This window comes from Phyllostomus discolor, chromosome 10 (assembly GCF_004126475.2).
Source record: "Phyllostomus discolor isolate MPI-MPIP mPhyDis1 chromosome 10, mPhyDis1.pri.v3, whole genome shotgun sequence".
Taxonomy (NCBI): Eukaryota; Metazoa; Chordata; class Mammalia; order Chiroptera; family Phyllostomidae; genus Phyllostomus; species Phyllostomus discolor.
In genome coordinates this window covers 83994125-84016607 of record NC_040912.2, presented here as the reverse complement: position 1 = coordinate 84016607, position 22483 = coordinate 83994125, and the positions used below count along the sequence as shown (strand labels likewise).

At 52.8% G+C, this 22483-nt stretch overlaps 2 protein-coding genes across 3 annotated transcripts in view; one reads left to right on the top strand and one right to left on the bottom strand.

The window, feature by feature from the left end:
- Window positions 1-1723, top strand: part of PARP12 (poly(ADP-ribose) polymerase family member 12) — a 34523-nt gene extending 32800 nt beyond the window's left edge. Inside the window, exon 12 of the mRNA XM_028526195.2 lies at window positions 657-1723. Within this exon, the coding sequence (XP_028381996.1) occupies window positions 657-1000 (344 nt within the window). The 3' untranslated portion in view covers window positions 1001-1723. The remainder of the gene's footprint in view (window positions 1-656) is intronic.
- A 1648-nt stretch (window positions 1724-3371) lies between these two features.
- TBXAS1 (thromboxane A synthase 1) overlaps window positions 3372-22483 on the bottom strand; it is a 137975-nt gene continuing 118863 nt past the window's right edge. Inside the window, exons 10-13 of one of the 2 annotated variants that reach the window (XM_036010957.1) lie at window positions 11803-11894; window positions 7532-7669; window positions 5829-6006; window positions 3372-3615 (exon numbers count right to left, since the gene is read on the bottom strand). In XM_036010957.1, coding sequence (XP_035866850.1) covers window positions 3541-3615; window positions 5829-6006; window positions 7532-7669; window positions 11803-11894 — 483 coding nt within the window. In that variant the 3' untranslated portion in view covers window positions 3372-3540. The remainder of the gene's footprint in view (window positions 3616-5828; window positions 6007-7531; window positions 7670-11802; window positions 11895-22483) is intronic. The other variant, XM_028525746.2, reaches the window with a different exon arrangement.

Below are 22483 nucleotides of genomic sequence, written 5' to 3'. Positions count from 1 at the left end.
ATATCATGGTCCTTTACCCTTTAACATTTCCTTAAAAAAAGGACAGTATCTCTGTCATCATAACATGGTTATTACTAAATGCAGAAAATTTCATAATGTTGTGATACTATGATCAGTAGTCCCCATTCCAGTGCATCAGTTGTCCAGCAGTTGGCCTTAATCGGACGTGATGGCTCTGGGGTCAGCATGGGCGAGAGCCCGTGGACGGCTATAAATCCAAATGTGTGGCTGGCAGCTTCCAACTCAGGTTCCATTAGATGAGGTTCATAATTCTATACGTTGGGCTGCTGGTGTCTCCAGAGTGGTCCCATGCAGGACATCTTGGTCACTTTCCACATTAGGCATGGCAGCTCCATTTTATAGCTGAGGAAACAGATTTGAGGAGTTAAATACTCTTATGCCCAGAGAGCCTTATGATTTGAGTGACAGGTTCAGAATGTGAAAGGAGTTTTCTGTCCCGGTTTGGTGTCCCCTCTGATGTCCTTCCCAAGGGAAGGCTGAAGAAAGAGGGAGGATGGAGGGCGGGCAGGAGGGAGATGCAGTGAGAGAGGAGCAGAGGCCATTGGCATCGCCTGGTTGACAGGACGCTAGAGCCTCTCCTCCCCGGCTGCAGCTGTCCTCTCGGTATCCAGCTGAGCCTGTGCCTGTCCTTGCAGGGAGCTACTTTGCCCGAGATGCTGCGTATTCCCACCACTACAGCAAATCCAGCTCGAAGTTCTCCATGATGTTCCTGGCTCGGGTGCTGGTGGGCGAGTTCACCCGAGGCAACGCCTCCTTTCTCCGCCCCCCAGCCAAGGAGGGCCAGGGCAACGTCTTCTACGACAGCTGTGTGAACAGCATGTCCGACCCTTCTATCTTTGTGATCTTTGAGAAGCACCAGATTTACCCAGAGTACATCATCCAGTACACTTCCAAGCCTGCGGCCAGGGCCGCCCCCCAGCCTGCAGCTGGGGCCTCCAGCCTTTTTTCCTTGGCGTCTCTCTTTGGTATCCGGCAGTGAGCAAAGGATTTCCGGCTTGTTGTCCTTGAAATTGCTTTTTTTTTTTCCTTAACAAAAACACTTTTAATGAACTGTTTAATGTTGACTTCTTGATGAAGTTAGTCTTAATCTCCTGCTGACAGTAGTTTTCGGTTTTAAGATACTTTTGAGCTCAGTAGTGGGCTGACCAGTAGTGACTGTAGGTGAGCCCATTACTGCTTTTTACTAGGGTGTTGTTTTATTTTTACTCTCTTTGTCGGCTTTGCTACTGATTGGCACCAGGTACAGTTTCCAGATACTATTTTATGGATTGGTTTTAATTTTTAATTTCTGTCTCCAGTGACCTGGTTTTTCAGCGTCTTAGTGGCATCTTGGTTCTATTTTTTTGTCAGAATGCCACAGTAGCCTGGGGTTCAGGAAAACCTGTTTTGTGGGCTAAGGAGGTATAGTCATTGTGTCTGTTGCTCTGGCTCTAATCTCAGCAGCTCTTCTGCTTCTCCTGGGCTTCTGGCGTTGAAATCGCTCCACATACTACGTTATCAGACAGGTGGCTACTGTGGGGTGTCATTGAGCCCCTGACGGTCACCCTTGGTCCTGGGCCCAGCCCGTGAATGTTCCTCCCCGCGTCTCCTAAGTGCACTGGACACCCTCCACTTACGGGTTTTATGTCTTCCTGGGATTTGAATACCTGTGCTGCAGTTGTCATGGTAGAGTATGGAAATAAAATAATGTTTATCTCATGTGGGTGATGACTGAAGCCTATTCTTCAACATCTGTGTATTGAGTTCTTGCTGGCTATAGGCACTTTTCTGGGTGTTAGAATATAACAGAGACCCTGTTACTGGCATTGGGGGTACCGCATTCGATTTTGAGAGGGGAAGGGGAAGGGAAAGAGAGGGAGAGAAACATCAATGCGTGGTTGCCTCTCATGTGCCCCCTACTGGGGACCCTTTGGGCTCCAGGGCGCACACATGTGCGAGTGTGTGAGAGAGCGCGCACCAAGAAATTGCCATGAGGGCCCAGCTAGGATGCAGCTTCGTGAAGGGTTTTGTGGAGGACCCAGTCAGTGCCACTTCCTGCCACTTCCTGCCTCATGTTAGGTGGTGGTGTGTATCAGCAGTGGGATTTACACAGCACTAGGGGATGTGGGTTGAAAAAGTAAAGGCTGGGAGTCCAGCGATTCTAGCACATTGGGACGCCTCACTGCTGTGTCTGACAGCGGCGACCGCCTGGATGGAGAAGGTGAGAAGACAGTGGAGCTGATGGGCTGGGGGCACCAGGTGCTCAGTTGGGCCCTTCTCAGGATAAGGTTCTGTGCTGGCCATGGGGAGCCAGGATTGGGGAGAGACAGGCAGATGGGTCACCAGGGATGGGAATGGAAGACTTTCTCCAGTGCATCTGAGCCCTGGGCCGGGCATCTCAAAGGGGCACAGATGCGCAGGTGGCAGCAGCAAGCGTGTGAGAGGGCTGTGTGATAGGCTGGCAGGACTTCCTAGCAGGTGTGCAGCAGCCAGGGTGGGGCCATGCTGGGAAACAAGGCTGCCTTCCTCTCTTAGGGACGCTCCAGGGGAGCCCTTTGGTTGAAGCAGGGTGTGGTCTGGGCTGGAGCAGGGAGGACCTCACAGCAGAGGCAGCATTCCCAGCCACGGTTCTGTAGCAGCCTGGCCTGCTAGCTCACCTGAAACAGCCTGAACTTTCTAAAGGTGGGTCGGCGCCTGGGTATCCCATCCATGTTCACAGATTCCTGTCTGTTACCTCTATGGCATTAAGCCCCTTAACACTGCTCAGAAGTCAAATAGAGGAAGGGTCTTGGATCCAGGTCAGCCTCCTTGCTTTACAGATGAGGAAACTGAGGCACAGGGAGGTGGGAAGATCAGCAGCTATGACCACATGGCTGTTGGTGGCAGACCTGGGACTCAGTTTGCAAGTTCTTTGTTGAATTTGAACTCAGCCATATGATTATTTTCATTAAAATTCACTGTGTTTGTGATTCTTTGATCAGAATTAAGAAATGATGCTACTAAAAAGAAAAAGTACACTTCAACCTCTGTCACTTTTCTGTGCATTGAAACACAAAGTTGGTATTACCCTACCTAGGAGTATTAAAGCCTAATGAAACTTTAGAAGCACTTTTGAAGTTGAGCTTCCGATGAATGTAACTAAGTCAAATACCACAAAGCACCAGAAGCTGAAAAGGCCGCCCATGAGCTGGACAGCTCACCAGAGTGTCCCTGTGTCCCCTGCGCTGTAGATTTCTTCCACCCTGAGGCCAGGACTACCTTCAAAACCCCAAGTTCTCAGTCGATTTGTCAAAACTACAGTTTTCTTTATTTATCACCAATTCCTTATTGAGAGAGGCAGGTCAGTCGCTCAGACACCATTGGTAAAGTCAAAAGTGTGACAAACATTTATTAAGCATTTAGGAAATGTTACGTAAATGACCTTTTTTTTATACTTGTATGCCCAGGCACTCTCATTTAGGCGATGTTCCCCCCACCTCCCAATCTGAATTTCCACGAGGGTTTTCTTCGAATTAGAAGACATCCTTGTAATGGATTGTGTCAGCGGGAGACGATCTTGATGTAGACGCCATTTTTTGGACTTAGGGCAGATTTGGATTCTAGTTGCAGTGGAACCTAAAATAGAGGGGATTAAAGTATTCGTCACAGTTAACCACATCTACAGGAAAACTTCCTGGGAACTGGGCCGGACGCAGGGTTGTGGAAACCGGGCTGAGGACTGAGGGATAGCTGGGCCAGGAGTGAGCAAAACGGCTTCCCCGGCAGGACCCTGCAGAGCCCACGGAGCTGCCTCTCCAGCACAGGGCCCTGGGGCCCCAGCGGGCCCTGGGGCACTTCCCCTTTCCTGTGTTAATAAACCTTCCAGGCGAGGAGGACACTTAGTCTTCTGTTTATTCTCCCAAGAACCCCGTGTAAGAGGTGGTAGTGGCTCACTTTGCAAATTGAGAGCTGGAGCTTCAGAGAGGACGAGTGACTTGTTCAAGGTCACATGACTAGAAAGTGGCAAGCAAAGCCTCAAACTCTTCATCTTTCCATCCCCCTCCCCCTGCCCAGCCAGGAACTGCGCAGCCCCCTCTCTGAGGGGCTGTGGGGAATGGCCTCATGCTGCTCCCTGCTCCCACATGCTGTGGCCTGGCCTTGCTGCTACTCAGACAGCTTTCCTTATGTCTAACTGACAAGGCAAATCAGTGGTGGACTGAGGTCTTGGAAGAAAAGCCAAAGAAGTACTCAAGGAGCAGGGTATCCCCTTGAGCCGTGTGTTAAAATGGTGGCTAACATGAACCCTTTTGAGGAAAAGAAGAATCAATCACCAGGCCTTCGAGGTTATAGTTCAGTTGGGAGGCCAGTTTTACGACCAAGAAACCAGATGGCGTAGACCTGTGCTACTTCAAACGGTAGCCTCTAGCATTATGTGGCATTGAGTGCTTGAAATGTAACTAGCGCAAAAAGAGGGGCTGAGTTCTCTATTTGATTTTATCGTTAAAAATAAAATAGCCATATGTGGCTAGCAGCTTCCGTATTAGTGCAGGTCTAGACAAACTTGAAACACCATTGGACTTCAAAAAAAAAAAGAGAGGGCAGTTGGTGTTAGCAAACAGGGAGGGCTTCCTGGAGGAAGCGACACCTTAGGTGGGGCTAGGAATGGGAGAAACCATGTGAGCAGAACTTCTCAGGGGCCACTTTGGGATTTGAGGCAATGCCAAGGGATGCGGAGGATGGGGTTAGACTGGGGGTGGGAAGTGGAAGAGATGACATTTCCAGGGCAGGGCAGCAGCCCCAGCAGGTGGAACCCTCTCAGAGAGGAAAGCTGGGGTGGGGGATGTATTATAAAATGGGCTCAGGCGAGTTTTCCCTGGACCCAGCAGGCTCTGGGCCCGTGGCTGGTTCTTGAGCTGGGGAGTGCCAGGTGTAAGCAGCGGTTTGGGACATCGGTCAGGTTGCTGCACTGTATGTCAAGATCAAGGGTAATGGAGACACACATGGGCAGTTAGGGCCTGCTTTCTCTGCTCTCTCACCTCTCTCGGTTTGGCTCTGTGCCCCCAGTTTGTCCCTTCTCTCTCCAGTCTTGACTCTCAGAAGAACTTGGTAGACGTTTTCACATCAGGTGCCTGAATTTTTTGTATTCCAACTGAATTCATTATTCCACCTGGTCCCACAGCTTGCCCCAGTCTCCCTGTTTGTTTGGGGTGTGGGGCAGTGCCACTCTCCGGATCTTGAAGTTGTCATCACCTGTCACTGTGTCCCTATCTGTCCCTTATGCCCTCTGGTCCAGTCTCTAGCTGTGCAGAGGAGTTCCAGGCACAGAGGAGAGCATGTGCCGCTGTGGGGGGAACAGCTAACCCTGTGCAGAGAGGCTGCTGCACGTGGAGGAGAGGGAGAGTGTGGGAGTGAGCAAGGTCTGGTTTGAGCCCCAGCTTCTCCTCTCTGGCTAGTCATTCATTTGCTCAGTAACGTTTGAGGGATGCGTGAATGAGCACCTGCCATGTGCCTGGCATGAAGCTGGGTGCCGAGGCATCCAACTTCATGAATATGACAGACTTCTGCTCCCTGTCCTCACGAAGACTGCAGTCCAGCTGGGTGACCTCAGGGTGTCACTTACCTCGCTGAGCTGTATTTTAGCTCCTTATCTGAAAAATGGGAATAATAAAATCTACTTTGCAGGATCACTGGGTTTTCTTTGCCGGAGAGGGAAGAGCTAGAGCATCATGTATCCCACCCCTGCTGCACGGATGATGACAATAATAACAACTATAGTGATAGTAACAATAAGCCAACGGCAGTGCAGAGGACTGAGTGAGCACCCCTGAGCCCGGAGCAGCCAGGCTCACCTGCAGGGGGCTCACCTGAGTCTCAGGGCAAGCTTCAAACCGGAACTTGCGCAGGAGGTGGAGCAGCGTCAGCTTGACCTCCAGCAGCCCCAGCCGCACCCCGAGGCAGCTCCGGGGACCGGCTCCAAATGGCAGGTAGGTGAAGGGCTGCCGGCTCCTCCAGGCCTCGGCCGTGAACCTGTGGGACAGCGGGGTTGGCAGGCAGGGTTGGCCTAGGACACTCACCTCTGTTCTGGGGGCCTCTTTAGCCACTGGGTCTGGCTCGGGGTCCCCTAGATCAGAGGTGACACTCCTACCAAGTGGGTCTAACCTTCACCGAAGTCAACAGAGTCCCGTTTTCTCTTGGACCTGTCCCTAAGCTCTGGAGCTGGTAGCTGCTAGTCCTTCCTCCCTTGCTGCAAAGGCACTGCTGAAGTAAAAGCATCACCTGGAAAGCTGGGGTTGCCCTCCTGCCTTCCCACAATTCCCTGTGCTGTGAATAGGCCTGTGGGCTCACCATGACCCGGAAAGGTAACAGTCTGAAAGAAACCACAGCCCTTACCTGAACCCTTGGCTCCAACTTCTCCATCAGCCAGAGGGTGATGCTGGCCATAGAGGGTCACCCACGTCCTAAGAAGAGTCCCAGGGGCTAGTCCTCCTTGGCGGCCCGGAAGCCAGGTCCTGCCAACTGCCTTGCTTGCCCATGCTTGCCTTTCTGGTTCAAGCAGTGAAGCCAAGCCATTGGCAGCTGTGGTATTTGAACCACGGGAAGTCCTCCCTTGGAGAAGCTGCCACCAAATGGCACCATGTGCCACATATGTTCTGTGACAGTAAAGCTAGGTGACAGGCACTATTTTGTAAGAGCCAGTTCACTTCTTACTACCTCTGCACTTTTTTGGACCCAAAGAGCCCTGGATCCACCTTTTTTCAACCTAATATTAATGCAATCTTTATTTTCAAAGCTGAAGCTGTAAATAAGCCCAGCAGCCACTGTTTATAATGCTCGATCTTTACCGTATTTCCAGGAGCTGCCGTGCAGCAGGATGTGGCATTTATCTAGGCCCCACTGTGCACAGTTGCCCTGTGCCTGCGTGGTAGAGTGGTAGAGCTGTGGAGCATTCCCCGGGACGGTGGAAGCACTAAAGGTGGAAACTCCCCTGCTGCCTGGCCAGCCCTCCCCTTGGGAGATCGCACAGGAAGGGATATAAATGCATCCTTTTCAGGAAGGGTGTTGACGCCTGTGCAGACATTTCAAATCCGGGAGCCTCGAATTCAGGTCTAGCTGATGGACCAAACCCATGCAAAGGACAGGAGGGGGATCCAGGTCTCTTGGGAATTCTGGAGAAATTTGGCTGATGCTGTTGTTTTGGAGCAGGCTCCAATTTTTTAAAAGGAAGTGACGCTTTGTGACTTTTCCATGCACACCTGAACTATGTATGACCCTACGTCCTGTTACTCGGCTTGAACAAGCAGAAGACGCCCGTTTGAAATTGCCTTGTCCCTTGCACGCAGTGCTGCTGAAACGCTGACTCCGGATTCCACTGGGGGAAACGGTATAACTATTTCCTTTGAAAACTATGCCTTGCAAACATATGATTGCTTTGCCTTTTGGCTGTTTGGGGACGACTTGACCAGATCTTTACCAAATCTCTGTCTCCCTGCAGCCACCCCTAACCGCAGATACTCCTGTCCCTCAGGGGCCCATTTGAAGGGGTGGTGCTCACCTCTCGGGGTCAAAGGCCTCAGGGCACGGCCAGTGCTCAGGGTCATGGTGCAGGGCACCCACAGCCATCTCTACCACGGTGCCCGCAGGGATGCGCTGCCCCAGCACCTCGCAGTCCTGCGCCGCCTCGCGTGTGAACCTGTGGGGACACACGGGTCACTCCCCCTTGATGCGAAGTAGGGATGAGCAGAGCTGGGGTGGGGGGTGCTGGGGCCAAGGGGGCCTGAGTCTGATGTGTGGCATGAGATTGGGGAGCAGGTGAAGAGGGGGCCCTGTACTCTTCTGGGGGTGACCAAGCCACTCCCCATGTCCACTCATTAACTCTACTGCCCAGGACCCGAAGTCTCTAGGCTCCTTAGACTCGCTTGGCCCTTGGTGAGAATGCATTTGACCCGCCCCTTCACCCAGCCCGAGGAGCCCATTTTATGCCTGGTGTTTGGGGCACACCGGTGCCTTTGAAGGGCTCATATTCTGGTGGGTGCTTGCATGGCCGCTGGCCACACGCTCCCCTCCTCCCCACCCCCCACCCACAGTCAAGCCTTTTAATTACCCTCACCTGCCCCAATCGCTTTACCTGAAGGAAATTTGGGTTTGAAAATCTGTTCCCCATTCATTGTCTATGTCACTCTGGATGACTTCTACTAGGGAGGAAAACTGCTGGTCAGGTTGTTTATTCTGTCAAATGACCATGGTGTAATCTCATTTATGTTGTTTTTTTTAAGGGCTAGACTGTCTATGTTTGTATATGAACATACAATTTCTGGAAGAATACCTGAGCTACTACCACTGTTTCTCCTGGGGGATGGGCCTGGGATGGAAGATGACAGGGGACCAGGGGCACCAACACTTTGTTTTTGAAAATTTATTGTTTTTTAGAGAGACAGGAAGACAGACAGAGAGAGAAACATTGATCTGTTCCACTTATTCATGCATTCACTGGTTGCTTCTTGTACGTGCCCGGACTGGGGATCGAACCTGCAACCTTGGCATAGCAGAATGATGCTCTGACCAACTGGGCTACCCAGCCAGGGCAGGATGCCAACATTTTATTTGAATTCTTCTGTATTGGTTAGGATTTTGTTTTCTGTTTTGCATAAGCATAATATTTTGGTAACATAAATAATTACTTTTGAAATTAAAAATAACCTATACTGGCTTTTACTTCAAGTGGTAGGACTGTGCTTTCTTAACTCTCATTGAGGAGATAAAATTACTCTACTAATTACAGTTATAGAAGAAAGGGAGAGCAACCCGCAGCTCCTTGCGGCATTCATCACTCTGTTTCGAGCATTTAATGTACGAGTCGGGAGCATGGAAGGCCAGGGCTGTGGGGCCGCACTCAGGTCCCTAGTCACTAATGCGATTAATATGCACCTGCAGCTGGAAGCAAACACCAGCGCCCAAGCTGGTGGGTAGGGAGGTGGGCGGCTCTGACGTGTACGGCCTCGGTTCTAACAGGACCAGACAAGGCTACTCCTTGACGTCCCTTTTTTTCGTCGTTACCGGAAGTAGCCTGGGCCAGGATGCAAGACCCACTAAAAACCAGAAAGCAGGGACTTCCCTCTGCACGTGGTTGGCCCTCTGTCTGGCTAGGTTAGACTGCATACAAGGCCAGAAAAATCTCCGAATTATACTGCATAGATCTGGAACTCACATTCACAACCATTCAATATGAATGATGTTTTTCATAAGGGCCATTCTGAGGTTTTTATTTTATTTTTTTTAATAGATGAGGGTGCCCGTGAAGTTGGGTCAATGTTTAGGAAAAGCTGACAGGCTTTTTCTGAGATTAAAGCAATAATAAAGAATCAAATAGAATAAACTAAAAGAATAGAATAGAAGACTAGAAGAATAAAATCATCAGTCTCCTCACATTCACCCCAAATCATATGCCTGGGCCGAAGCAAACTGGCCCCTTGTCTGGGCGAGAATGAGGATGGTTTGCCGGTCTCGTTTCTCTTGTCGGATGACGGCCATCAGCAGAGCTGACGTGATGAAAATCGCCCACGGAGAAGCCGTAGGGGAAGGTGAGGCCCGGGAGACCGTGCTTGCCCGAGGCGGGGACTGGAAGCCGGCCCCTGGACTCGAAGCTTGGTGCTCGCTGCTCTTCGACTCCTTCCTTCCCCCTCAGGCTGCTCAGAGGGGCAGGACTAGGCCACCGGTTCTTCCTGTGCTCCGCGGGCGGGTGGAGCAGGCACGCCTGCCCCCTGAATACTCCGGAAACAGCAGCACAGAGCAGTGCAGAACTCACCCAGGGTCACACAGCAAACTTGGGGCCAGGCCAAGACGGCCTGACCCACTGTCTAGGCCAGAGATTTTCAACCGGTGTGCCCAAGAAGTTTTAAAACATGCAATACCTATTTATTCAGGGGCACTCACCTCTTTTCCCTTAGGCTGTCAAATTTAAAAAAAAATGACAACAGCCAACACAACAATAGCCATCTGGTGTGGATGAATCAAAATTGTACCTATTTTGGGGGGTCAGATCAGCAAAGACTGTATTTTTTTGGTGTGCCGCAGAATTTTAGTAATTAGTGTATGTGTGCCCCGAGAAGGAGAAGGTGGAAAATCGCTGGTCTGCGGCCATTGGGTCATTAAAACAGCACGGGCACTGCATGCGGCTGTAGGAGGGAATTTTAACAAATTCATCCGCAGACACTGGCTTCTGTGCGGCCCTCTGGTGCTTCCGCAGCACCAGGGCTCCCCCACCCCGCTTCCCTCCCTCCACACGGCGCTGCTCACGAAGCGTCAGCAGGAGAATTGGAGAATTGGCCGCGGCGTGCTGTGTTCAAGAGCCCGTTCCCTTTGTCACTCAACACGTCATCTCTTCAGGGTCTCACGGGATGCATCCGTGACTGAGTTGAGATCCAGGAAATGATGTGTCTTTGATGAGTTTATACACTTTCCTCCCCCTGGAGGATTTGGCTGTTGAGCTCCGCCGGGCTTCCTCCGGGCCAGGAGCCTCCGCACCCAGACGGCCCGACCCCGGTTACCTACCGGCTGTCTCCGGGGCCCCGTTCAGGCTCCTTTCCTTCTGATGGCCTCCACTCTGCTGTGTCCCTGAATGGCTTATTTTCACTTTCCTTTTAATGTGTATAGCAGCGGCCCACAATACCCTTGGAAGGACGCTGGGTGTAAACCACTTAAAAAACAGGGACTGGATGCAGTTTGCTTTGCGGCGCCCCCCAAATGAAGGGAGGCCCGGAAAGTCACTCTTAACCCCGGCGTCAGGAGAGCAAGGCGGGCCCGCCCATGCTGCTGCTCCCACACCAGGAGACGGAAGCCCGTGGGCCTGGGGACTGCGCGATTTCACCCACACCCCCGGAGTCCCCTCCATTTGCTCTGGGTCCGACCGTATTGGACAGCATCACCATAATCACACTCTCTGGTGATGGTTTTGGAATATAATTTTAAGGGACCTTCACATCATCCACGTTTTCTCTTTTGAAATAGCAAAAGGTTTACGTGGTCTGTGACTTTGTAGAAGTGTGGACGGAACTTTTGACACAGAGTTCAACGCTCTGCGTTGCTTCTGCTTCTAGAGCCCGAGGGCTGCCCACTGTGTCATCCTCTGAGCCCGGGGACCTGAGGTGAGACCCCGGGCCCCACGGCAAGCCTTGCTTAGGGGACTTTGAAGGAAGCAGGTGGCCTCAATTTCTGCTCTCAAGGCCCCTCCAGGTTCGTGCGGCTGTTGACACTGGAGGCGTTTTGCAGAGTGGTTGAAACGTGTCCAAGAATATAACATGAGGTACAGTCAGAGGCAGAAGTGCTGGGGCAGGGAGGCAGCGAGGAACGGCACGGTGTGACCGAGCCAGACCTCCCTGGAGTCTTGGGGGAGACCTGGGAGCTCCGAGGACGGGGCGGGTGCGGGTTTTGGGGGGAGCAGGGAGGTATATCCCAGGCCTTGGACGGCCCTCCTGGAATGTCAACTCCAAGGGCATGGGTTTTATTTGTGTTGTAGCTGGCTGATTTCCCGGTGCTTGGCACAGAGCAGATGCTCAGCAAACAGTTGCTGAATGAAGGAACGAATGAATGGGCCGGGGGAACAGCCAAAGTCACAGAACTGGGAGGTCAAAGAGACTGGCTTGGGCTGGGGAGGAAGGTTGCCTTAAGACGCTTGTTGCTATGGTTATTGTGTGGAAGGCATTACCACTGATGCCCCTGGGGGAAAAGACTCACTCAGACTTGCCTCCAGGAGCCGGAGTCCAGCATTGTGATAACGCAGGTGGTGAGGACTGAGGGGCAGGGCTGGGAGCGGAGGGGCTCGCCTACCTGAAAGCCGGTGGGTACATCCTCAGGGTCTCTGCGATCACCATGTCCAGGTAGGGCAGGCCTTCCTGGAGGCTGCAGAACTCGGGGGCCGCCTGACAGATCGAGACAAAGGAGGGGTGTCGAGTTAGACCAAGCCACACCGCCTTCTGTCTTTCCCATGAACTCTAGAGTCCTGTCCGACTTTAGCAAACACTTAAGTGGAAACCCCACAAAATCAAAGGTTGACACCACCCAAAACGCATTTGGTGAGCACTGCGCATATTCGGTGGAGCAGACCACTCTAGTGTTTGTTTCATGGTGCTGTGCGTTACTGAGGACAAGCAGGCCCGGCAGGGAGTCTTTGAGTGTCGTACAGAGAAGCCTGGTATAAAACATCACTGGCGTTCATATAACGATAGCTGATGCGGCAGGCTACGCACTGCATAGACGCTGCCTTGTGCGATCCCCCAGCACGCCGACCAGACCGCTATCAGATGAAGAAACTGGAGTCTTGTAGGTACTAACTGGTCCCTTGTAAAGTTAAAAGACAGAGAGTGAAATAGCCACATGAAAAGAAAAGAACAGAAAAGAAAGAAAAGTTTGCAACATCTATAAAGAAAGGGTTCATAGGAGCCAAACCCAAAGAGCTAAGAAGAGGAACTCATTAAGAAAACAGGCAAAGGATATGAAGAGGCAAAACAGAAAAAGAAATACGAGTTGTAACGGTGACTACAAATGAACACAATGAGAGTCCCCTTTGTCACCCAGCAGATTAGAAAAGTTGGGAGACATTGGTGAGATGCTGGGGGTGAAGGTGTACAGGTGACAGTGCCCCGAACCGGGGCACCCGGACATCCCCTGGACGACTTCCGCTGGAGCGGCACTGCCCCTCCCTGGCCCTCACCCGGTGAAGTGACATTGAACGAAGCAGAACGTTCTGAGGACCTGCTGCACCGGGTGTGCTCTGGCACGGGGGTCTAAAACTTTTGAGGGGCCGCAGCCTGCCGTGGGTTCGCAGGGTGGGCCCGTTGGAAGGAAAATGTGTTAAGATAGGCGAAGGGAAATTTGCACTGTAAAGTCAAAGCCTTCATTTCTTCTTCCCGTGAGTGAGCTTTGCACTGTGCTTCCAAGCTTTCGGCTCAGTTCATACAGGCAGGCAGACAGACACCCGCTTGGTCCAGGAGTCCTGCTGCGGCCGAACCTTGGGTGCAGCCGGCGGCTTTTAATGCAAATGGATGCTTGGGCGCACCCTCCCGGGATTTGACCGTTGGTCTGCGGTGGGCCCCGGCCCCATCCCTGTTTTTGAAAACCTTCCACTCCCGGGTTCTGATGCACAGCCAGTGGGGTGAGACCACGGGGTTAGTCTCTCCGCCTGCCTGTGACCTACCCCAGTGGTCCTCTTTGCGGGGGTGGGTGGGGTGGGGGTGGGTGGAGGGCGGCTCGGGCTGCCATGTTTTAGTGGGACCCAGGCGAGGCAACGACATGCATGTCCCTGTCCCGTTTGCAGGCCAGTCCTCCCGCCGGGACCTTGTTTTACCTGCCTGTGTGGTTCTTCCAGGAAAATTGGGGACGAAGGGGTTCTGAGCCCATCCTGCCAGCAGAGGGCAGCAAATGTATGGCAAATGGGGACTCCCCACCAGGCTGGGCCCCTACTCAGAATCTCAACTTAGACCCCAAAGGACCTTAGGAACCGTGAACCCAGATTCCTCATTATAGAGGCAAGGCATATGCGACCCAGAGAGGGAAGCTGGTGAACCCCAAGTCACACAGACAGATCTTGGAGTAGAAACCCAAGTGTTACTCATTCAGCTGCCCTTCGGTGAACACTTATGGAGTGCCAGGTGCTGGGCTAGGCGCTGGGGCTCCAAAATAATTAGGTCTCTGCTCCACGGGGAAACGGCCTCATAAGCAAATCATTATGTTGAATGTGGGCTTAGGAACGGGAGCTGTAGCTCTATTTGGGGGCTCATTTATTAACTTACTCATTCAATGCACACAGAGCGGGTGCATACCATTGGCCAGGCACCTCACTGGGCGTGGGGGCGTCCCTTTGAAACCCACTGGCCCGCCCGGTGGGCCTCACAGTCTATCTCAGGATGCAGACCAGCGGTGAGGGTTACAGAGTGGACATCCCGGGGGCTGCAGAAGAACAGACAAGGGACGTGCACGTCCCAGCACTTGGGGATCTCGAGGCTGCTCGGAGGAAGTGATGTGTGGACAGAGATCTTTTCTACAAATAAGAATAAGCCAGTGAAAACCGGGTGGGCTGGTTTGGATGCTGGTTCAAACAAACCAGCCTAAAAAAAATGAGTCAATTGCAGGACCTTGAACCCTGAGCGGATACTCAATGTGCTTAGGGAATTATGGCTTTAGCGTGGTGGCGGTGTGGTGGTCGTGTTTTGGAAAAGAGCCCTTTTCTTTTAGAGATAAATACCGACACATTTCCAGATGACATGCTACAATGTCTGGGATTTTTTTTAAATGGAAGTGGGGCAGGGTGGGGACTTGCATGAGTGGCCATGAGTGGACACTGGTTGAAGCCGGGTGATGGGTATACACCAGGGGGTCATGCAATTCTTCCAGTTTGTGTGGGTGAAAGTTTTACTTCCTAACAAGTGAAAATACTAAGTAGAAATGCCTGTAACAGTGCGGGTGGAACAGCCTATCCGGAGACTCTGAGGCGCGTTCAAGAATCAAAAAGGACTGTGGGGTCTGGCCGAGTGGGAGAGGGGCCAGGTCATGGACGACAGACAGCCGCTGTCTGGGCACAGAAGGCAGAAGGGCGTCCCGTGCGGGGGCAGCCATCTGGGCCGCGTCCGGAGCAGCCAGCGCCGTGCGGAGGGGGTGTCTAGAAAGGCAGTGGGAGAGGTAGCCATGCTATACGGATGCTACGTAAGTTTCTTTGCCTTGAAGAAAAAAACTAGGAGATTAAAAAAAACTGGGGGGTGGAGGAGAAATCATCTGAAGTGAAGAGGAGAAGGAAGAGATGCTTAGTCAAGAAAGAGCTTTCCCTCGGAGGAGCGGGCTGGCCCGAGAACCCCAATGTTTGACACAGAAGCAGCTTCCTGGCAGGCGGGAGGCTGGGACCCGGGCTGCACTGTCCTGTCCTGTTGCCCTGGGCGTGCTCCCGCCCTCTGTCCGTGCTGGGGAGTGCCCAGGAGGGCCTGCTGCTCCTGGAGTGTCAGGAGAACTTGTGGGGGCGGGTCTGAGCGGAATAGTCTCATGTCAAGCCAGGTAGCACTTCGAGTGTCTTCTGGAAGATAAGGTTCAAAAGCGATCCCCACGGTTCTCCCTGATGCCTGTGGCACGGGCCAGGTAACTCCGAGGTAGAACTGGGAGTGCTCTTACCACCAGCCTGCCCTGCCTCACGCGCAGCAGGGACACCCCTGCAGCCTCTCTCCCTGACCTTGGCCAGGCCTCGGAGCAGTCCCCAGGTTCAGCCAGAGGTTCTATCCCGGACCCATCATTCATCAGCCACGGCCTGGGGCCAGTTGCCAAGGCAACGTCAACAGGCCGCCTGGTATGTAAGTTGCTGTCACGACAGTTCCCCACCTGCCCCTCAGGGCTGGTGGAGGGGAGAGGTCTCTGGAGACTGCAGTGGACCGAGCCACCCAGTAACACCTGTGTCCGAGCGCACTTAGTAGCAGGGAGCGCGTTTCACCCCGAGGCCCTCTGCTGTGCATTGAACTGCTCTGTGAGGGTGTGTCACAGGAAAGCAGTTCTAAAATCCAGCCAAATTCGCCTCAGCTGATGTCATAAAATAAGGAATGGTGCCCTTGGGAGGTTGAAAATAAATATTGAATGTTAAATATTTACTAATATTTAACATTGGGAAATATTGATTTAATACTTAGTAAGTATTGGGAAAAACAAAAATGAACAAAATAAACAGAATCTTTTCCTCGAGATTTACATTCTCAATCCAGAGTTCCTTCATTTTCAAGGACACTTGTTCATCTGTTTTTGATTCTCAATGGGCAGAAACTTCTAATTTTATTTCTCAGCTTCTTTGTCTCTCTGTCTCTCAGTCATACAGTTTAGGGTCTGTGAACCGATATTGAGATGCAATAGATAAACCTGTGAAGGGAACTTCATGGAAAACCTATGGATAAGGCCTTTAAATAAGAAAGAATATTGCCCTCTCCTAGTAATATCGCTTCGCTACATTTAGATTTTTGTGTACCATTTTCTCTGCAAGCTAGACATGCACACACACATGTGCACGCACACACACACACACACACACACACACCCTGAGTCACTCACACCTACACCCCTCACTCCCCCCCCCCAGATAGGATGTGGAGTATACATGAGAAAAAGAAAATAAAAATGTCATTGCTTTCAAAGAGACTTTTCCTGGAGATTCAGGAACCTAATAGAAAAATTAATGTTTTTGCCTTTGCTAAAGGCGATAAAAGTGGGGGCGGCTTCAGTTTCGTTCCCCTCACAGAGCAGCAGCAACAGTACAGACAGTGTTGAGAAGTGCTCGTCCCCGTGTTGCCGGAGGCGGCGGTGTATAAAGGGGGCCAGACTGTCGCAGCCCCCGCCCTCCAGAAGGCAGGGGACTGGAAGAGACTGCGTCCCAGCACAGAGACAGCCACGGGTAACACAGCCAGATGAAGGACTGAGATTTCCATTCCCTCTGATTCTCCGGGGGACATAAGACTGAAAGCATGGAACCAATCTGTGGAAAGCATGGTGACTTTGGCTTTGCCCTTTTGCCCACTGACCCAGAAGAAAGGCCCCTCCCCTGGTGCCCCGTCTCCAAGGGGAGCCCCGAGTCCTCAGGGTGAGGCCTGGGTGAGGGTCTGGGCTCCTTGCTAGCTGATTCCCTAAAGCGGGGTATGGAGGTCCTTCCAGCTCTGACTTTTCGGCTTTGAGATTCCACAGGCGTGTCTGAGGGAGCTGTCTCAGGCTCAGAGGGTTGGGGGTGGGAGGTCGGGTTTACAAGAGGGTTGGGGCGGGGGACGGTCCTTCTCTCCACACTGCTGGCTTGCCTAGCCAATGTCCCAAAAGTTCTACATGCTGGTGTAGAGAATGGCAGATTTAGATGTAGACATGCATCCATGCCTAAGAGAAGGCAATGAGGAAAGTGCACATAGCATCTATCTACATCCACTTCAAAAGGGAAGAGACAGGACCCACGTCCCAAAAACACGTGGCTTATCCCAAGTGCTCTGTCCTCTGGGGTCCCGGCCACTGAGGGGTGAGGTGAGGAGATGGAGTGAAAGAAAGAACGGAAGCCAGCCTGTGTGTGCACACACACGCACGCACACGCACACACGTCCATGTCAGCCCCCACCGCCCACGGCCCTGGGGTGAGCTTCAACGGTGGCACCAACCCCACAAAGGACTCCCGTCTTCAGAGATCTGAGATAATAACAGCACTTGGCCTCCTGCCCCTCTCTACTGCCCCCTGAAGGACACCCACGTCCTTCACATCCCTCGGTCCCCACCCCTGCACGGGGAGGTGGGCAGGGTGGTGTTCTTGCCCGTTTAATGGATGGAGCAAACAGACATTCGGAGAGGTCCGTGCTCGTCCAAGGTCACACAGCTAGCCTAGGGCAGAGTCGGAACTGAACCCGGATCTTCAGGTTCCGAGGAGTCCCCATCCCGCCCTGCTGCCTAGGTCTCCCTCCCTCCCTTCCACTCCCCCTCCCTCCCTTCCTTCCGACTTCCTTCCTGTCCTTCCTTTTGTACATTTTATGGAAGAACAACACACGCACAGCAAAACACAGCACGGACAGAAGTGCAGCGCAGGGAGTGTTCCCAGAGCAGGCGCACCTGGGTAACCCGAGTCCCGGCCCAGACGCGAAGATGACCAGCGCCCTGAAGCACCCCTGCCACAGCAGCCATTCTCCCGACGCCCCACACAGAAGAAAACTGTGGCCTTTTACAAAACTCAATGTAAATGGAATCTCCAGTGTGCAGACATGGGCACCTGCCTTCTTGGGTTCAGTACTGTGTCTCTGAGATCCACTCGTGGTCCGGTGCGGAGCGGCACCGTGGGCGTTCTCACCCTCGTGCGGGAGCTCACAGTCCAGTCCTTCCGACTGGGATGGACATTGAGTTGTGCCCAGCTTGGGAGTCATTCTGAGTAAATCGAACTTGTTGTATGTGGCTTTGGTGAGCCTGGGTGCACATTTCTGCTGGGGACGCACATACCGAGGACTGGCATTGCTGGGTTCCCAGGGATGTGAGTGTTCGGCTTTAGCAGGTGTTTTGAGCGGCTCTGCAAATTGGTTGTACAGACCGCCTAACGTTCTAATGACACGTCAGTTGAACAGCAGCTTGTTACACTCCCCGGTCCCCTCTATTTCCCGTCACCGTGGCTCCCGCCCCTCCTCTCTCTGCCGGCCGCTCCCTCCAGTGTGCTGAAACCTAACCCCTGTCTCCATCCCAGGGAAGGGTCGAGAGGAAAACAGCGCGTTACTTTGGGAGCTGAGTTACTTATTCCTACAGTGTGCACGGTCGTGTGTGTGTGTCGGGGGGTTGGAGTGGGAGTGGCAAATAAGGCACATCTAATCACCCAATTTCAAAGGATTGTCCCAATTATGGGACACAAACATTCATCAGCCTAGAACACAGTCAAAAAGCAGCTAGATTGGAGTCTTGGAATTCTCTGCTGTTTTCTTAAATATTTAGGATTCTGTTCTCTCCGTTGCCATCGATCATTCACAGTTGATTGTATATGATGTTTAAAGAAATAAGCCCTGAGTAAATGCTAGTGAAATCACCCAGCCTGCTTTCCCTGCGTTGGATTCGCAGAGGCATTCTTTGTGGCCGCTCTCTCTCAGGCAGTCAGGGAGCCCCCGACAGGCGCTCAGCAGAGCTGGGGGGTTGGGAGCAGGAAGGAGAGGGAAGACGCCGTCCCTTACCACACAGCCTACGATGTGTGTTGGGGAAACCATCTACTCGCTCATTCAAAGACTTACTAGTATGCCGGGTAATAGGGAGCCATGGAAGGTGTTTGATGAGCGGAAGTGACACTGGAAATGGTGTTTTGTGACCCGACAGCGAGGTGTGGGCTGGGTGGTTGGAGAACCGGGAGATGGGGCAGGACAGACTACCGCAACAGTCCACGCCAGTGCACCCCAACTATGGCGTCTGCTGTCGGAGGGGGAAGGGGTTCACAGACAGAAGCGATGTGAGTGGTGGCCCCATCTCGCCTGCTCCCTGCGGGTGCCAGGGCATCCCCCCAGAGTCCTCGACATTGATTGGTCTGGATTGGGGTGTGGGAGTCTTAGATGTGGATTCATTGTAATAAGGGAAGCCCTGGCTGGCGTAGCTCAGTGGATTGAGCGTGGGCTGCAAACCAAAGCATCACAGGTTCGATTCCCAGTCAGGGCACATGCCTGGGTTGCAGGCCACAGCCCCCAGCAACCACACGTTGATGTTTCTCTCTCTCTCTCTTTCTCCCTCCTTTCCCTCTCTAAAAAAAAATAAATAAAATCTTTAAAAAAATGTTCTCATAAAATTAAAAAAAAAAAGGGAAGGCTTGCCATGGGAGGGGTGTCTTTGGGGATAAGGGGGGATAAAAGTAGTCCCAGGTTTCACTTTTGGGTGGCTGACCAAAAGACCTAAATCGGGGGGGGGGGGGCGGGGGGGGCCTGCCCCCTTCGGAAGCCGCTCCAGCAGGGCTCTGTCCCCCCTCCCTCGAGGGCCCCAGGGGACAGGGATGGGTTGTCTCAGGTGGGGGTGGGGGAGAAAGACATGGCGCTGAGGGCTGACCCGTGAGGACTGTCCAGGGAAAGGGGACAGAGGGACTGGAAAGGAAGGGGCCCTGGACAGTGTTGCTGATCTCCTGGGCATGTCCAAGGAGAGTAAAGACTAATAGGAAAGGTCAGCTGGGGGACAGGGGGTCGGAGGAGGGGCAGGGAGAGAAGGGGTGGAGCCGGGGGGGGGGTACCGACACTCCCCTCCTGGGGGCAGGCTGAAAGAAGTCCGGGGAACAGAGCCCCCCGAGGGCAGAAGTGAGGGCACTGTCACATGTCTGGGCGGCAGGCGGGTGACAAAGGGAAAGGACACGTCCCCCCTGTAGTTACTCCGGGCAGAATCATGCCCAATGGAAAGTCCCAGAGAGAAAGATTTTGACTCAATGGAGGGAACGGTTTTCGAATGACTAGAACTTTACGGGGAACCAGGCAAGTCCCACGCCCACTGGAGATTTCCAAAAGCTGTTGTGGAGCATCTGACAGCGGGGGGGGGGGGCTCTGTAGGATATTTACAAACCCCTCACCAATAGGAGGTGGGCATGGGGGACTCCAGGGTGCCTTCCACATCTGGGCTGGACGGCTGCATCACAACCCCCGCCCCCACCACAGACAGACCCCCAGGACAGCCTGCAACATTAGCAGATCTCAGATCACTCTGCCAGGCTGAACAAATGTCACAAGTGTCACAGGCGCTGGGAGAGGGATCAACTTGCTCTGTTTACCCACCCCCCCGCCCCCTTCCCCCAGCATTCCCCTCCTCATCCTCAGGACTCAGGCCTGTGTGCAGGGCTCTGATAACTCAGTCTGTGCAGGAGCCCCGGTCACTTACTACTTGGGAAATGGTGCACAAAGATGAGAGCTTGGAGCACGGGCATTTATTTTGTATCCACTCGGCCTAAAAGCCACTGCATGTTAAATTTAGAAGGCCCAGGCCAGAGCCCTCCCCACCCCCGGTTTGCCTGCCTGCTCCTCAGCGCCCATGGCCGGGTCTTGCTGACCGGGAATCTGAAACGTGTCTGCAAAGCCCAGGAGCTGTTAGCGGCTGCCTGCCTGCATGTTTATAAAAATGTATCATCCGAGGGCCTGGGAGGGAGGGACCGTTTCCTCGGAGAGCCGGCTCTGCTAACCATTCACTGCAACAGCAGCCACTGCGGCGGCAGCAGCCATTGCTCCCCAAATATTTACCCAAATATTTACCCAAACGCCCCCGGGGGTGGGAGGTGCCTGCCTCTCACACTGCCAGGAGCTGGGGTGCCCCCCAGGGAGGTAACTGCATTTCAGCAGACCACCTTACAATTTATTTACAAAGGTCTCCCTCACGCCTGGGAATCTATAATTGAACAGCTCTCTTTTCTATGTAGGTTAAATCCCTTTGCAACCAACTCCAAGAACCTGTAGAAATCCTTTTGTTGGCCGGGAATGCTGTTGTAGTGAATATTGTCGGAAATAAATGAGCCATTGTCTGGGCAGAGAATTTTCTGGTTAGATAGAGATCTCCACTGTGATACGATTTATTGTAGCAGGGTTTAGGGTTTTTTTGTTGTTTTTTGTTTCCCAAGCTCATTTTAAATTCCCTGTTGCCTGGTCAGTCCATTTTTATATCTCAGGGCATAAGTGGGGAGGGCAAGCTAAAAAAAAAAAAGAAAAGAGAAGAAAAACACTCCTTTGCTCAAGAAGGCTGTCTAATAAATGGCCTGCAGTGGCTTCTGGTACCAGCTTTCAGCGAATGGCCGGAAGTGAGGTCCGTCTGTCTGCTGGTATGGGGGAGGGAGGGTCAGCCAAGGCCCTCAGCAGGCAGGTGGCTGGGAGGACAGCGGCAGGACAGTCCGAAGGGAAGGAGCGGACACTCGGAAGTTCCGTGAGGTTGAAGCTCCCATGTCCAGACCAGGAACCATAGCCCAGAGAGGTCGGGTGACTCGCCCTTACTGGGTCACACAGAAATCCTCACCTGTGAACTCTTTTTAAGAAAATAATTCCACAAACCACCTGAGTTTTAAAATATACCCAATCCTAGCTAAGAGGAAGTTGAAGCTAAAAAAAATTTGAAAGTCCAAAGAGCAATTTACTATTTTTCTTATATATATGTTTATCTCTCCTCACATGAGGATATATATATATTGATTTTCAGAGAGAGAGGGGGGAGTGGGCAGAGAGAGAGGCAGACATCGATGTGAGAGAAACATGGGTTAGGTGCCCCCCCTACGTGCCCTAACCGGGGACCGAGCCCGCAATCCGGTTATGTGCCCCGACGGGGGCTTGAACCCGCAGCCCCTGGGTGTACTACAACCAGCTGAGCCACCTGGCCAGCGTCTATTTTTTTCTTTTATAATTAACTCCTGAGATTTTGAACTTCACTATCAAAACAGAGAGTGGAGATGTGGCTTTCGTCGGATCTAGACAGAAGACGGGCCGAGTCAGTAAACCTCACCCAGGTTAAGTTACCGCACCTGTGACATGCAGCGCACTCCCAGCTCCAGGGGTGCCGTGAGGATTCCCCGTAAGGTGCCATATATGGAGGGGTTTCCTTAAGGAGCTCTGCTTGCACTTCTGCTCTGAGACGGGAGCTGGGGAGGCTAAGCATGGGATTTGTTTTCAATAGTGCTGGCTGGAGCCCCTGTGAGCCCACCAAGCAGGGGGTCACCCCAGGAGAGAGAAACAATCGTTCTGATAAGAATTTAGAACGCTGTTGGGGCCATCTTGGGGGAGATGCCAGTGATGAGTCCCCACCCCTGTCATCGGAGGACGGTGGAAGATTCCAGGACATAAAACTTGTAGCTGAGCTTTGGGTGGGCCTTGGAGACGGCCTCGACTCTGGCCCCCTCCTGGGGCAAGAGTTAGGTCAAGGCTGCGTGGCTACAGGCAGACCCAGGCCAGGGACCCAACAGAAGGCAGGTGTGCGGGGGCCTACCTGGGGCCAGGCTCTGGGCTGGCGGACCGGACGCCGGGTTTGTCAAATCCTGTGCGGCGAGGACAGGCTTGTCCGG